This window comes from Xiphias gladius, chromosome 14 (assembly GCF_016859285.1).
Source record: "Xiphias gladius isolate SHS-SW01 ecotype Sanya breed wild chromosome 14, ASM1685928v1, whole genome shotgun sequence".
NCBI lineage: Eukaryota > Metazoa > Chordata > Actinopteri > Istiophoriformes > Xiphiidae > Xiphias > Xiphias gladius.
Genome location: NC_053413.1, coordinates 14752030 through 14766715, shown reverse-complemented (window position 1 = coordinate 14766715; position 14686 = coordinate 14752030). Strand labels below are relative to the sequence as shown.

Sequence of the window (14686 nt, the reverse complement as noted above, 5' to 3'; positions counted from 1 at the left end):
GGAAGAGTTGTGGTTACTTTTCAGATTTTACATGAAAAACGCACGATCAGTTCATAAAATATGATGCATTGTATAAGATTAATAGATACATCAATAATAATAACCACATAATACAATAATATAACTTTCGCAAACTGAGTACTTTTACTTTACACACGTTGTTACTGATAAAGTTCTGTACTTTTACTTCAAAAAAATGTTTTATAACTTTTCTTTATAACTTTAACGTAAGTAAATGGCCTGAATACTTCTTCCAACACTGAACGAGTTAATCAGAGAAACAAAAATACAGCAAGTACCACTGCTGCTACTGAAAACCTCTGTAAAGTCGCACAGGGGGGGAGATTTTGTGCCAGAAAAGCGGACAATGGTTCTCTTGCCCTCTCTCTGAACATGAACGCATTTATTCCCAAAGACAGTCACTCAACTGCTTCGTCAAACAAACGATCTTTCCTATACTCCTTTTTAACTCCTCATTGGTAATGATAGAGCGCGCTGCACCCCCCCGTGTGGTTTTACGCTTTTGATCCCCGAGGGACCTCGCGTTTTACATTCCTGGCATTCCGACCTCAGTCCCTCCTCGGTTACTTATTATCGCCGCCTGCTCTCTCCACAATCATTTCACAGCAAGAGAGGACCGCGACAGACCGTCCTGGGGGAGGGAGATTTGACACGTTTGACTCGAGAGAAGAAGAAAAAAAGGAGGCTAATGGAAGTAGTGGAATTACCCTGAGTTTTACTTCGAGATCGAGAACAAGGTTTTGTTATGATGAGAGCGTGAGCTGGTAAGAGGAGCGTCTTTTTTTCTTTTTTTTTCTTTCTTCCTTTGGCGCAAAAGAAAAACCGAGCGCGAACAAAGTAGCGCCACTGGTTTCAACGGCTGAGAATGTAGCGTGTTGCGAGGGGAATTAAAAGTCTATTGCTATTAGGGCAGAGATGAAGTTAGTTTACAACGCGGCTTTGTGCGCTTTTGCTCCCCCGTGAGATTGGAATTTCTGGCGCATGCATTTTTCTGCCCTGCTGTGGAAAATGTCTCCACATCCCCGTGTTGTCGCTGTTGGGGAGGGGAAGCTCAGAGCCTCACTAGTTTCACATCCTCGCAAAGATGTGAATAGAAATTTTACATTAAAGGAAATCTGTTTACACGATATTAAAGTCTTTGTTGCAAGTGTTACTAAAATTTGCCAAAGCCTGATGCCTATCTTCTGTATGTGACTTTATTAATAGTATGTTAATGTATTTATCTATCAGTTGTCTCATGGTACATGGTACACTATGTTTATGACGGACACCTCAGACTGATTCAACTTTATTTGCTCATCCTGTTGTGTTCCAGGTTCACAGCTGATTTATTTAAAATACTTTCACACTGAGAAAGAGCTCAACTGGTCTATAGAGAGAGAGTAACAACGTACACGGGGCAGTATGTCGTCCACTGAAGAGCCGTCTGGCACGGTCCTGCACCGGCTCATCCAGGAACAGCTCCGCTATGGAAACCCCACAGACACCCGTACCTTATTAGCCATCCAGCAGCAGGCCCTGCGCGGAGGCAGCGGAAGCAACAGTGGGCCCAGCAGTGGAGGCGACATGGGCAGGAGCCCTCGATCCTCTTTGGAGAGTCTCACCCAGGAGGACCCTCCGTTCCCTCAGCTCTCTGCGAGGCAGGAGCCCCAGGGCCAGGAGCACCAGGGAGACTACCACCACTCAGAAAGCGGTTACCAGCTCTACCGGCTGCACGGGGAGGAGCTGCCAACCTATGAGCAGGCCAAGGCGCACTCTCAGTATCTGGCCTCTCACTGGGCCTCTACAGGCCCCATCAGGCAGCTCCATGAGGAGAAGCTCCTGCATGAGGGGGCCTTCCACGAGGAGGCAGATTTAATGGAGCTGAAGTGCGGCCATGTGCGGTCACTCAGCGAGCATCGCATGCAGATATCTCTGGAGAGGAATGACGCAGCTGCTAAAGCAGAGGCCATCAAGAGCACCTCTCACAGCTACCCAGAGCTACCTTACTACACCCCACAAGACCTCCAGAGCACAGGACCGAGCCTGGGCAAACGCAGCCCTCCTCCAGAGTACTCGGCCCCCATTCAGGGCCAAGGATTTATCCCTCACCAGGTCCAGGAGCCAGTGCAGGCACAGCAGCACAGGTACAACAAGGGGTTTACTGGACATGACCATATCTGTGATTGTGTGTGCATGTTTTGAAAACTACTTTTACATTACATCATATTCTGTGGTGTAGTTTTATGGTATGAGGACCCGCCTTGTAATCCTTTCCCAGGACTTGTCATTGTTTCACATGCGTAAACACATACTTATCAGTGTGAGTCACATCATGGCCTGTGAACCAATTATCATTTCCTTCTTGAAATACTTACAAGAGAACAAGTCTAGCCCTGCAGGTGTTTGTAATCCCTGGCATACTGCAACAGGATAGTCTGACATGCTTCTGTTGCCTTGGATGCTTTTACAAAAGTATGTTCCTCATATAGACCTCTACATGCTTTACAGCCACTGGAGTAAGCTTGTCTGCTTAGTGATAGACAGGAATAGAGGGATATTTCAGATGCCTTGATCAAAAATAAAGTCCCCCTTTTCATACTAGCTCCAGCTTGCCGCTCCAAATGTTTTTATTTAGCTAGATTGGCCTTAAGATATGACTTGGTTTTAACTTAATAAAGTCTCCCCCGCATAGGTATGTCCAGTCTGGTCAGCCAGCTGAAGTCCCCTGCTACAACACTTTCACCAGCCTGCCACCTGCTGGCTTGGAGGAGCCCAACCAGGTGGAGCTGCTCCTGATGGAGAATGAGAGGTTGAGGCAGGAGCTGGAGGCACACAGGGAGAAGACTGGCCGTATTCAGAAGGTAAATCCATGTGAGAAAATCTTATTGTAATGCAGCTGACATATCTATCAGGAAGACAGTCTCCAAATTTAGGAATAGTTCCTATATGAACAGTTGGTGATGGCAACTTAAAATGGCAAAAAACTGAATTTAGATGGAAATACTCCAAAGTCATTTACTTGCTAAATGGCCAGACAACATCCTCCATCTCAGCCACCTGTCTATGAAACACAACCCCAGTGGACAGTTGTCTCCCTGACATCCAACTCCAGGCACATTCATCTGGACTGGACAGATGAGATCAGCAGCTGCTACCTTCATACCATAGAGGCACAAACAGAGGTCACAGCCTGCTACTGTGTTTACACACTCCTTTCATTGTGTAGCTGACCCAGTGGAGGCCAGTGGGAGTGTGTGCGCGCTTTAGTTCCAGGGAGGCCATAGATTTTCAGCGTAATCTGGGGCTTGTCAGAGGGCAGTCGATTGGGTCGTGAACCACACACAGCTGATGGGGGTGGGGGTCCATGGCAGGTGGTGGGCTATTGTGTAAAAAGTGAAAGGTCCCTTTTGTTTTTTCACCCAACAACACTTTTTTTTTTTTTTTTTTTTACACCTTCTCACTTTTACCCCAATTCTTTTCCTGCTCTTTTTTTTTTGCCCTTCATGATTGACTCTTCAGCCAAACAGGCACTAAAGGAAGATATTTTCTAGTTCAACATGTTGGAAAAAGCTTCAGAGACATTTTACACCTCAGCCAATCTTTGTAAAATCCACTCCACTCTCTGCTGGAGTTATGTCACATGGCCCTTGCCTTGTCTCAGCCTTAAAGAATGATAATTGCTGGGGTTGGAAAGTTTTCTCCGTCAGGCCGCAGCCCTGAGTAAACATGCCTGTGTGACTGCTGTAATGGTGGGTGTCTCTTTGCCATTTCCACAACCCAGGCACAGGCATGCACACCTTCCCTCTGCTGGCATCCTTCCCAGACCTCTGAGTGTGTGTGTGTGTGTGTGTGTGTGTGTGTGTGTGAGTCTTTGTGTGCATTTTTAACCTTGAGGTGTGTTGTGTACGTGCTTGCGCTTGTGCACTCACACACCTGGAACTAGAGCTATCAGCCCTCAGGAATGTAGATATAAATCAGTCTCACAGGGAGTGGTGCGGGCTTGAATTCCTTCTCAGAATTATACCACACACACACACACACACACACACACAAACACACTCAGAGTGTACTGCATACACACAGTGGCAAATATGTATATCTATGTACTGTAACAACATGAATCAACATTCCAGCTCCTCCCCGGCATGTGAAGTAGGTTAACCAAAAAATTCCTCTTCTCCACCTTCTCCGTTTCTGTACTTCTTTCTTCCCTCTCCTCCAATCCTCCTCCTCCATCTCTTCTTCTCCCCCTTCTCTCTCTCTCTCTCTCTCTCCTTTCCTCCCCTTTCAGTTGGAGCAGGAGATCCAGCGTATTTCGGAGGCCTATGAGACACTGATGCAGGGCAGCAGTAAGAGAGAAAACCTGGAGCAGACACTGAGAAGGAGGCTGGTGGCTGAGATCAGGAGGCTGCAGGATTTCAACAGAGACCTTAGAGGTACTGCCACAAAAACATCATAATACCACATGCTGTAGAAATAGCCTCCCGGCTCCAACATGTATATGGTTTACAATTTAATGTAATTTTAAAATTGTGTTGCGTTACAGAAAACTTGGAAAATGCCAGAACGCACGTTGCAAAAGAAGTAGAAGCAGCCGACCATAACCAGCACATCATGGCGAAACTTCTTGAACAAAGTAAGTATGTCACTTTGTATGGCTAGATTCCCCTTCACCGCTCTGTTCCATCCTCCTTTGTAATCAACATGCTTGATTGGACTGGATTGTAGCATAGCATGGGGCCCTTTTTGTAGCTAAGGGTGTCCTGAATGCAGGAATTTCACTTGCATAACCTCAGCTTATTTGGTAAGAAGGCTTAATAATGGGGAATTTGATCCAGGCACCTCTTTGCAAAGGGGAACAAACTGGCTCTAAATCACAGTGCAGCAGAGGAAGTACTAGAAATGAGGTTCCCCCCACCTGTTGTTAGTGTGATTTATGTTGTCTGTTTAAGGAACTGGACTCGAGCAGATTGGTGGTGTTTGTATGGCCTTGATGAGGAATGCTCCGTGCTATGTGGGTCAAAGGGATAGGGCAGCTTTCTCCCCCCTACCCCTCCTTCCTTCTCTCAGCATTTCAGGAGTGCTTCGCTTAATGAAGAACACTGGCCACCATGTAGCAAACCTGGTACTTATTACTGGGGTTAGGTTCAGGAGGGAGGACGGATGTTCATAGATATTTTTTTTCAGGGCCCCAGTATCTCACAGCACTTGTGTCCTGTCATTTTTTCTACCCAAACTACTATTACAATCATGTCCACGTGCATTAAACATGCACTTAACCTGGCCTCCTTTCCTTTTTTGTTTCAGACGAGGAGCAGAACTGTGAGCGGGAGCGAGCAGAGAGAGAACTGCAGCGATTGCGAGCCACAGCGGAGGAGCAGAGCCTCAGGGCGAAGCGACTTGAGGACGCCCTGGAGGCAGCTCGAGGCCGCGGCCGCCAGCTTGAAGAGGAGTTGAGGAGGAAGAGGGCTTATGTGGAGAAGGTGGAGAGGCTTCAGAGTGCGCTGGCTCAGCTACAGTCCACCTGTGAGAAGAGGGAGAGCCTGGAGATGAAGCTGAGGACAAGGCTAGAGCAGGAGCTGAGGAGTCTGAGGGCACAACAGGTAAATTTGCAAACTCAGAAAACACCAAACCCACTGGAGTTTTGTGATATGATATGAACTGTCAAACAGGGGTTTTAGTTTTCTGCATTGTATTCTTTTACGGTGCCTCTTCATCACCTAACCTGTGTCTGTCTCACCTTCACTTTCCACCTCAGAGGCAATCCCAGCCACCGGGCGTCACCATGAGCTCCCTCCAAGAGCGTCTGCGTGAGCGGGAGGAGCGAATCCTGGCCCTTGAGGCTGACATGGTGCGCTGGGAGCAGAAGTACCTGGAGGAGAGCACCATGAGGCAGTTTGCCATGGAGGTGGCCGCCACTGCCGCTGCTCAGAGGTAAAGATGGGGCTTGATATTTGCTGGGACATTCCATGTACAGCACACATATTTTTTCAGCTCATTTGAATTTAAGCCAAACTCTGATTTCTTAACTTTTGCAGAGACACCACCATTATTAACCACTCGCCCTGCCACTCCTCTAATAACAGTTTCAACGAGGACCTGCCTGTTGCTGACTTCAGGAATCAAGAGATGGAGAACAGGTGCTCACCTATGATTTAACTCTTTGGTTTTCAAGAATTACCTTTGAAAATTATGACAGAATTATAGTTTTTGTCACCATTAGGTTTTCCGCTTTCTCATTTGTTGTGTTTTTATATTTCTGTTTCGTATCAGGATCCGTGCTCTTTACGCTCAGATCTTAGAAAAGGATGCCGTGATCAAGATCCTCAACCAGCGGCTGCACCAGGACCAGGGGCGGAAGGACGAGCAAAGTCCCCGAACAAACCTCCTGAACACAGCGGGGGCTCCTCTCCGGCCCGCCTCATCCACTCCCGCCATCAGCACCATCAAGAGCAACACAAAGAGCAGATGTGAGGAGGAGAATTTTCCCTTATTTAATTTATTAATGTGGGGTGGTGCAGAGGCAAAGCAGCCTACTGTACATCTTACATTACATGCTCAAACAGAAACCACTCAGATATACTTCTGATCTAGTTCAAACTGCTATAAACTATCAACTATATAAACAGTGGGAGTTGAAACCAGTGTTGACAGATACTGACATTTTCTGTGATGTTGTCTTTTAGGTAAGAGTTTTTCAGATGATCAGACTTTGCCAAACCGTCAGTTCTCAGCTCAGTCCGAACCTGGAACGCTAGAGCGGCAGGTGGAGGGACCCAAAGCCAAAGAGGCTGCCAGCACAACTAAGCTCCACAGTGGTGAGTGATCTATCAAATATGCATGAGTGTGTTTGTTTACGAGGGCCAATAATCCAATAGTGCTCTCAGTGTGAAACTGGAATGATAAGTGATTTGCACACATGCAGTGCAGAGTATGAATGAACAAGCATGCACAGGCTCAGACTCTGCTACACAAAACATACACAGACACACACACACACACACACACACACACACACACACACACACACACACACACACACACACACACACACACACACACACGCACACACAATGCATGTAAGGAGACTTTTCTGTCTACATGAGAGGAGTTTTGGACTTTGACTTCATGGATGTCCACATTGATTAACCATGCTGCCGCTTAACCAGCCAATCAGATACCATCTGTCCAGGTCATGGTTCATAATGTGGGCCTTGTGGAATGTGCATGGTTAGGAAATAATGTGGCTCTGTTGACTGAGCACATTCACCAGAGTGGTCTATTTGACTGTGGAAAATCTCTGTTAACCTTTACTCACTGATGGCTGAGCTGTTTCTGGGACATTTTTCCACTGTTTTAGCCTCAAAACATTTATATAATTATTTATTCTCTCTTCTTTCTGTTTTTTTTTTTTTTTCCAGACAAGGAAGCTCCTAAGAAGTTGCTATTAAACCCTTTCAGAGGCCTGGAAGAGTTGGAGTCAGAGGCAGTGGAAATCTTCATTTAAAGAACTGAGAAGTGGATTTTAAATGAGGAAGAAAAAAAAAAAGCAATTCTGGGAAGCTGTGAAGAGTGCAAGTCTTTGAATAGTGAATGAAAGAAGATATTGGATGCAAGAACATTGTGGAAAGTGGCCAAAGCACGAAAAAAAGGACTGTTTTCACATTTTAGAGACAGAGCTGTGCTCCGACTCACGTACTCTCACTAAGCTGGACAGCTGCAGGCAGTCAGCCCAGCTGGGTGAGAAAAGATGAATCTTCCGAGGTACTTGGACAGTATTGTGGATTGTAATAGGGCAACATGTTCTCAGAGAGTGTATGCCAAAATATTTATATAAATATATATATAGTTGCTGCTCCCTCCCCATTTATCTCTTTTCCCAATCCAGTGAATTAAGAAGCTACATATTTATCTTATCCTGTTTCCACATTCCCCAAATATTAACTTAAGCCTTGTGTTCCTCTAGATAAATACTCAATAAAAGGTTATCTGTGTGACCTGCATTCCCCTCCTCTCCACAAAATGTTAATCTGAATAACCCATCATTCCCCATCACATGGATGTTATCTGTTTAGAAGACTTCACTTTGCTCAATAATGTAAGCTGATAACACATGAAACACTGCTGATTTAAATGCTCTTGCTGTCCATATTCATTAGGCCTGATTAGCTGGTTCTACAAAGGCTCAGAGTGTGTGTGAACAACGAGACGCTTAATACAGAAAAAGACAGTTTGGAATGTTTTTGCCAAGCTGACACAGACCTGGATTTCAATGTAATTTTGGGAGGGTTTCGCATCATGGTGTTGATTTCATCATCAGTTGTTTGTTGTTTTTTTTTAATGAATTTTTCCTTCTCAGAGTATGTTTGCATGTGTGATTACCGTATGTGAGTGTGTTTCCTGATGTGGTGATTCTGCTGGTTTGGTCACCATTGTGGGATAAAAGTTGAAAACTACACCGTGTTGGTTTTTTTGTTTACTGTGAGCTTTGAACTAACAAACAGGTTAATTATTATTATTATTATTGTTATTGTTATTATATATTTTATACAGATGTTTGTATTGTTATTTTAGATATAACAGTGCTTTGAGCAGGACGCCAAAGAGTTTATGTTTGTCGTAAGTTATGTGCCGACAATCACGGTCATGTCAAGCTGTACCCAACCAACCAAGTGTTGACTTCAAACAGACATTTCTGTGAACATCAAACAGTATGAAGGTTTTTACAGTTGAATTCATGCAACATTTCATAAAACAATAAAACATTCTAATATACATAAAAATGGCTCCCTGACTTGTGAGTAGTTTAATTTACTCATGGTAAAAATAGAAAATCTGGCTATTTTCCGTTGCTAATATAAAAATATAATCACAAATATGCTTGTCAGTGCTAGAACAATTACAGTGTTTCTGTTAAAACGTTGTGAATCTCGTCCCTCACTTCTGTCACACATTGTCACACGATCTCCTCACTCCTGTCCTCTCGTTCCACCACATAGAGGAGTGCTCTTCATTAATCCGTACCAGAGCTGCATTCTTTTGGGTTCAACTTTCTCGGGTGGCCTGCTCTCTTGTTCTCCTCTTGCCATGAAGAGCATGCTTGACATAGATCACATTCTCTTAGGGCCACGTAACCCTATACGTGACAAAGACAGGTTTCTCCCACACTGGCCGCTAATGCCATTTGAAATTCCTTTGCGACGCCATGCACCTTTCTAAACACGTGCTGCATTCCGAAATGCTTTTATTGCCTCCAATTTAACTCACACCCAGAGGTGTTTATGAAGTATATCAGGACGTGCCATTGGATATGAAGATGAGCAAATGGAGAGCTCACTTATCATGTATCTGTTTCAGGATAGTTCTCCCTCTTTCCCTCACACACACACACACACACTCGTGCATGAACACACACAATCCCAAATATCGACTTGTACCAGTTTGGGGCGGTTGAGCAGCAGTGACAATGAGACTTCGAAATGCAGCAGGACAATGACAATGACTGTGACAAGGACAGTGAGTGCTAATGGTGCCATCAGTGCCCAGTCACATGGTTCACCAGTCATCCTACCACGTGCAACGTGTGTGAAATATAAAATATGGCTGCGGCAGAGAAGATTTCACACATGCTGATTGATAAACGGGGAGTTGAGTAGAGCAGTAAGTAGTGGGACTGCTTTTTTGCCAAGAGTAGCTAGGTTAACTATTTACTCTGGTTCAATATATTAACATTAAAACATGTCACACAGCAGTCGTAGTATTGGCTTGCTTTATTAGCCAAATGGTTTGGCTGTCGAGTTTGTTTTAGTTAATGACAACACCGCTTTCCAAAAATGCACATATCATAAAGGGGCTTTAAATTGCAGCTAATGGCTTTAGATTAAACAACTTACAAATGCTTTATAGATCAGTTATAAACCAGTAATATGACCAAACTGTGGGTTGCCAGCTAGTGAAAAGTCCATTAACCACGATCCAGATAATCTGGATCAAAATTGAAGACTTGATAACTGAAACCCTTTATTAATGACTTATTAACATTTAGAAGCACATACGCAACAGCTTATTAAAAAGTGAGAAGCCCATGAGCATTGATTAATGGATTTTCAACATTTATAATTGCATTATTACCAAATACAAAGTTTACCACCAGCCAGAGGGATTTTTCCTAACCTGGCAATGCAAAATGTGTTTTTATTAATTACTTATAACTGATAAAGAATTAGTAAATTATTAATCAATCATTAATTAAGCCAACCAACTGTGCCAAGCATCCTCCAATGCTGAAGTAAGTGTCCTTGAGCTGATTTGGTGCCCTGACCTCCTTGTGGAGAGTGAAAGCAAAAAATGAATTGCAACGAAGGGGCTGTTTGCAGGGAAGTTCCCCAAAGGAATTATTACACTACACTACACTGAGGCATGATAAAACTTGAGCTACACAAATAGACCTATGTTGGGTCACATAATTGCCAATAAACCCCTAAAGGGGCACTTCACTAATTTTACACATGAAAATAGGTTTAAATCTCAAGAGGAAGACTTTTCAGCACGTGAAAAGTTGTATACGTTGTATAATGTGCTCTGTGACATTATTGGAATATTTCTAAAGTCTGAAAAAATAACCCTGGTGATATCATCCTGGTTTGGGCTTAAAGACGAAACATTTCTAACAGGAAGACTGTGATACAAACCATGGCGTGGAGTTTTAAAAACGTGGGCATTAACCAGGCAAGGGTAGTCTAAGGAAAAATATGAGTTGCATCATGGGAAATGTAGGATCCAGCATCTTAAGAGCTTAATCTATATGAGGGACTAAAAGTTGGGATATTTCGGCCTCTGCTGTTTCGATTTTGACCATCCATTTCTTATTTGCCTCTTGCAAGCCTATCAAAAAAGCTACTTTTCTATCTACTTTTCTACATGTCATAAATATATCAAAGGAGAAAAAAGCAGAACATCCTTTACACTGCTGGTGTCTTATGCTTACTTTATTGAAGTTTAAGTTTGACAGACCTTTGTCCAAGCGAGCACAGGTGACCGACAGTCTGCAGGATTTCCTGGTTCCTTTCGAACCTAAACGCCTGTGAGCAAGGCCCGATTGTGTGCTAGAACATAGTTGAAGATATAATGAAGAAGAGCTTATTTTTCACATTCTAGTATTCTGAAGGCTCCTTGGTTTCATGTCACCGAGTAACATTTTGGGGCCAAAACCTACTTTTCTAAAGCTATCCATTAACTCATACCCTGAACAAACTTTTAAAGTTCCGTTTTCTGTGCCAGGTTTGAAACATTTACCCATCATTCTCCTACACAACAGAGCAAGCAAAATCGGACTACACCCTGCTGTAGTTTGGTTTGGTAATTGGATGGGGAAAAACACCCAAGCATGCCTGGACCTGGACAGAGAGGATATCAGCTGATGAGATAGTACGGATGCTTTTGACAGAGAGGCTTGTATGGGAAAACACAGAGCAGGATCTGGTGGTATGCGATGCCATCAATCTTATTTATGAACTGAGAGCTCTTATCTGGCGTAATGACTGACAACATTGTGAAGACTCGCCAACATTCCTCTGTCAATGTGAAAGGCAGCTGACATGTTTCGACTACGGCTCTCTCTCCCTCTCTTTCCCAGAATTCATATAATGAAGGAGGAGCGAATGTAAACTGGAGCCAGGGGTCAAATTCCTTTGTGTTCGGACATCTAGGACAATGACATTTTCTACACTTTTTGGATCAGTTTTCCCTCCTCTCACTGGCTCAGTCACATGGGAACTTCATACTGAGCCGCAATCACCGTGACAGGAATGGATTTGTTGTTGTGTAAACAAACAGTTCTAACGCCGTGTGTTTTGCGTGCACTGCCAGGTTTATTGCCCCATCCTGATGTTTGCAGTTTAACGTTGAAGTCGTTGAAGCTTCACATTCAGAAAATCTAATGATGGCGAGTGACGATATCAAAGTAGGAGAGTAAAAAAGTCTCTTTTCCTCACTTCACGTTTTTATGGTAATTAATATGGCCTTATTCTATTTATGAGGCCACACTCATCCATATCACAAGCATGTACAGGCATACAAACAAAAACAAGGGTACAAATTAATTTCGATGAGAGTGTGATTAGAGATTGATTGTATGGCCTCCTCAGGGCATCCTCCTAATGGACATAGAGAAAAACAGATTCTCAGCAAGCAAAAACACCCAGACTAACGTAACTCCACAAAGCCCTTTCATTTCTGTCTCTTTTCATTAAAACCCTAGCATCATTTTTGGACATCGTTAATACATGTGTCATTTCCAAAGTGACACAGTAGTGTAACTTCTGTAACTTATCACCGCCTGCTACACAAGCCCGGTTGTGAGTGGCATTCCTGTTTGTTCAGGGGCCATATGTTCGAAAACCACAGAGATGACCCTGAACCCATATTTCAGCCCCGCATCTTTTCTGTGGAGAGAATTAGAAAAAAATCAGCATCAGAGCATGTAATTCAGGCTTCCATTTATAAAAAGCAAGCAGGTGTCAGAAAGGTTCTTGAAATCCTCCATAAAAGTTTGGTTAAATAGTTAAATATCCTTTTCCCAAGGAGTTTCAAAATGAGCCATATGTTTCTTCCACTCTTGGTGTACTCCCTATGCAGGCTGCATATGCATTTCATGGTTCTTTCATGGAAACATCTGAGAATGTTTGTTCTTTGACAAGGACAAGGTCAAAACAGGACAAGGATGCATGATATGTCACAGTATCTTTAACTGCTAATAATACAGTCAATAAATGAACATGTTTTTGACTCCCGACAAGTGGGACTACAGGTATTAAATAGCTAAAGACAGATTTCAGTGACACATGAGGATTAATTACTCTTACAGATCCCAGGAGACACAAAATATGAAGCGTGTACTGTAGTTGTAGTATGTGCTCCAACTCCTGGAAAACATGTGTTCTTTGACTTGGGGGATTATATCGGTTAACTGCTTCACACAAGCGCAGCACGCACACACACACACACACACACACACACACAAACACACAGAGCTGAGGCGAGCCACATAGCGCTGTCATTTCACTTCTACTGTACATCTAAGGGGTCAGCTTTTGAGTGTATGAGTCGATGAGGAAACTATCCTCAGGACAGTTTGCAGTGTATTTTAACATATGTGACAGCAGAGCAGGAAACTGTCCCAGGCTACAACTGCGTCTGTAGTTAGGTGATGCTCCGGTAACTCAAAGAGCAATGCAGCCAATGCAGTGTTGAGATTGGGAAATCGGATCCCCACATTATTCCAATACAATATATGTACTTATTTTAACATTATTTTATTATTTATTAGAATCTTATTCAATGTTCTGTTTTAATAATCAAATGTATATTGTTCTTCGGTATCTTGTGCTATTTTACAGGTACTCTCTCGCAAATTAGATCTTAACCTCAATGGGACTTCACTGATTAAATAAAGGTTATAATGGGTAAAGCTTTTCATATATGCATATGATTCCACATTATACAGAGAATACTGTGAAAAGGTTTTAGGCACTTATGATGTTTAGATTCTTATCCATCATGCATCACCATCAGGGAGGCGTCTGATGTGTCCCAAATTCTTTCTGCAGCATGACATTGAGCACAAAGATACAGCCAGAGTCATAAAGTACTATCTTCAGGGACAAGAACAAGGAGTCCAGATGGTCTGGCCCCCACAAGTTCTCCAGGATGCTTGGAGAGACCTACCAGCCAAGTGCCTTGAAAAACAGTCCACGAATGTACCGAGGAGAACTGGTGCCATTTTAAAGGCAAAGGGTGGTCACAGCAAATATTTATTTGATTTAGTTGTTTTCTGTTTACTGCACTTTGTATGAAACTAACTGATAAATAAACAGTAGCCGTGGCATTAATTGTGAAAGCATCCTCACTTTCCTTTTAGGAAAAACATACAGTACTGTACATGCTCACAGCACAAGGGAATATAGGAGGGTTATCTTCACAAATGCCCACAATAGCAACACCAGTTGTCTCTCAAGTGTTTGACTTCCAAACGATTTTGAAAACTGAGAAGTGAATTGGAATATCGCTATACTATAAACAAGTACTGGCAACAGACAAAGTCATGATACAAAACTTCTGAAGTTGCACAGCGACACCTGCTGGAAACTTTCCGACCTGCACAGCTGTACACATCTGCACTTGGCCCTGATCAGTCTATTTTGAAACTTTGTTGGGAGTAAACTGGTTTTCATTCTCACATCAGCAGCTGCCACAGAATTCACATTAATGAGTCTGTCGGTGACTCAGCAACTCCGTCACTCTCCATATGTGACCGTTATCGAGGAAAAACAAACAAACATACAGAAACTATGTATTTACAGCGTTGGATTGACGGGAACCTTGTTTTCTTTGCAGACTTGCAAAATGCAAATGGTCAAATTCTCAGTTATGAGGTGTTTCTTAGATCTAAAAGCTTTCCTGTTAAAGAATACCAGATGGTTATAGATGCTACTCCCGGTGAAATCTGCAGTTGATGAGATGCTGCTTTGCACAGCAAGAGCTGCAAAAATCAGGACTTTTGTTTTCTGTAAATGCAATAGACATTAAAGGCCAAAAGTGTACTGACAAATATATAAAGTACTGTTTTTACAGTAAAACAGTAGAAATAAAAATCTCTCCACATGAAAAAAATCTGTGTGGGAAT

The 14686-nt window shown here is 43.1% G+C and overlaps 1 protein-coding gene across 3 annotated transcripts; it reads left to right on the top strand.

Annotated features, from left to right (window-relative positions):
* The first annotated feature begins 606 nt into the window (after window positions 1–606).
* LOC120799252 (angiomotin-like 2a) lies at window positions 607–8891 on the top strand. Of its 3 annotated transcripts, none has more exons than XM_040144274.1 (11): window positions 607–785; window positions 1337–2147; window positions 2696–2864; window positions 4295–4439; window positions 4550–4639; window positions 5311–5606; window positions 5762–5937; window positions 6090–6143; window positions 6277–6473; window positions 6690–6821; window positions 7425–8891. In XM_040144274.1, exons 2-11 carry the CDS (start codon window positions 1426–1428, stop codon window positions 7508–7510), a joined length of 2067 nt encoding a protein of 688 aa, XP_040000208.1. In that variant the 5' UTR covers window positions 607–785; window positions 1337–1425; the 3' UTR covers window positions 7511–8891. The 3 variants fall into 3 exon arrangements, with proteins under 3 accessions (XP_040000208.1, XP_040000207.1, XP_040000209.1); XM_040144273.1 differs by having other exon boundaries at window positions 6042–6143; window positions 7425–8889; XM_040144275.1 differs by lacking the exon at window positions 607–785 and having other exon boundaries at window positions 1412–2147; window positions 6042–6143; window positions 7425–8890.
* Window positions 8892–14686: the final 5795 nt, after the last annotated feature.

Excerpts from the sequence above, each read along its gene's own strand:
- LOC120799252 (XM_040144275.1), top strand. The coding sequence starts at position 1,426 with ATGTCGTCCACTGAAGAGCCGTCTGGCACGGTCCTGCACCGGCTCATC. Across the intron at positions 2,148-2,695 it reads GTGCAGGCACAGCAGCACAG|GTATGTCCAGTCTGGTCAGC; the intron begins GTACAACAAGGG and ends TCCCCCGCATAG. Across the intron at positions 2,865-4,294 it reads AGACTGGCCGTATTCAGAAG|TTGGAGCAGGAGATCCAGCG; the intron begins GTAAATCCATGT and ends CTCCCCTTTCAG.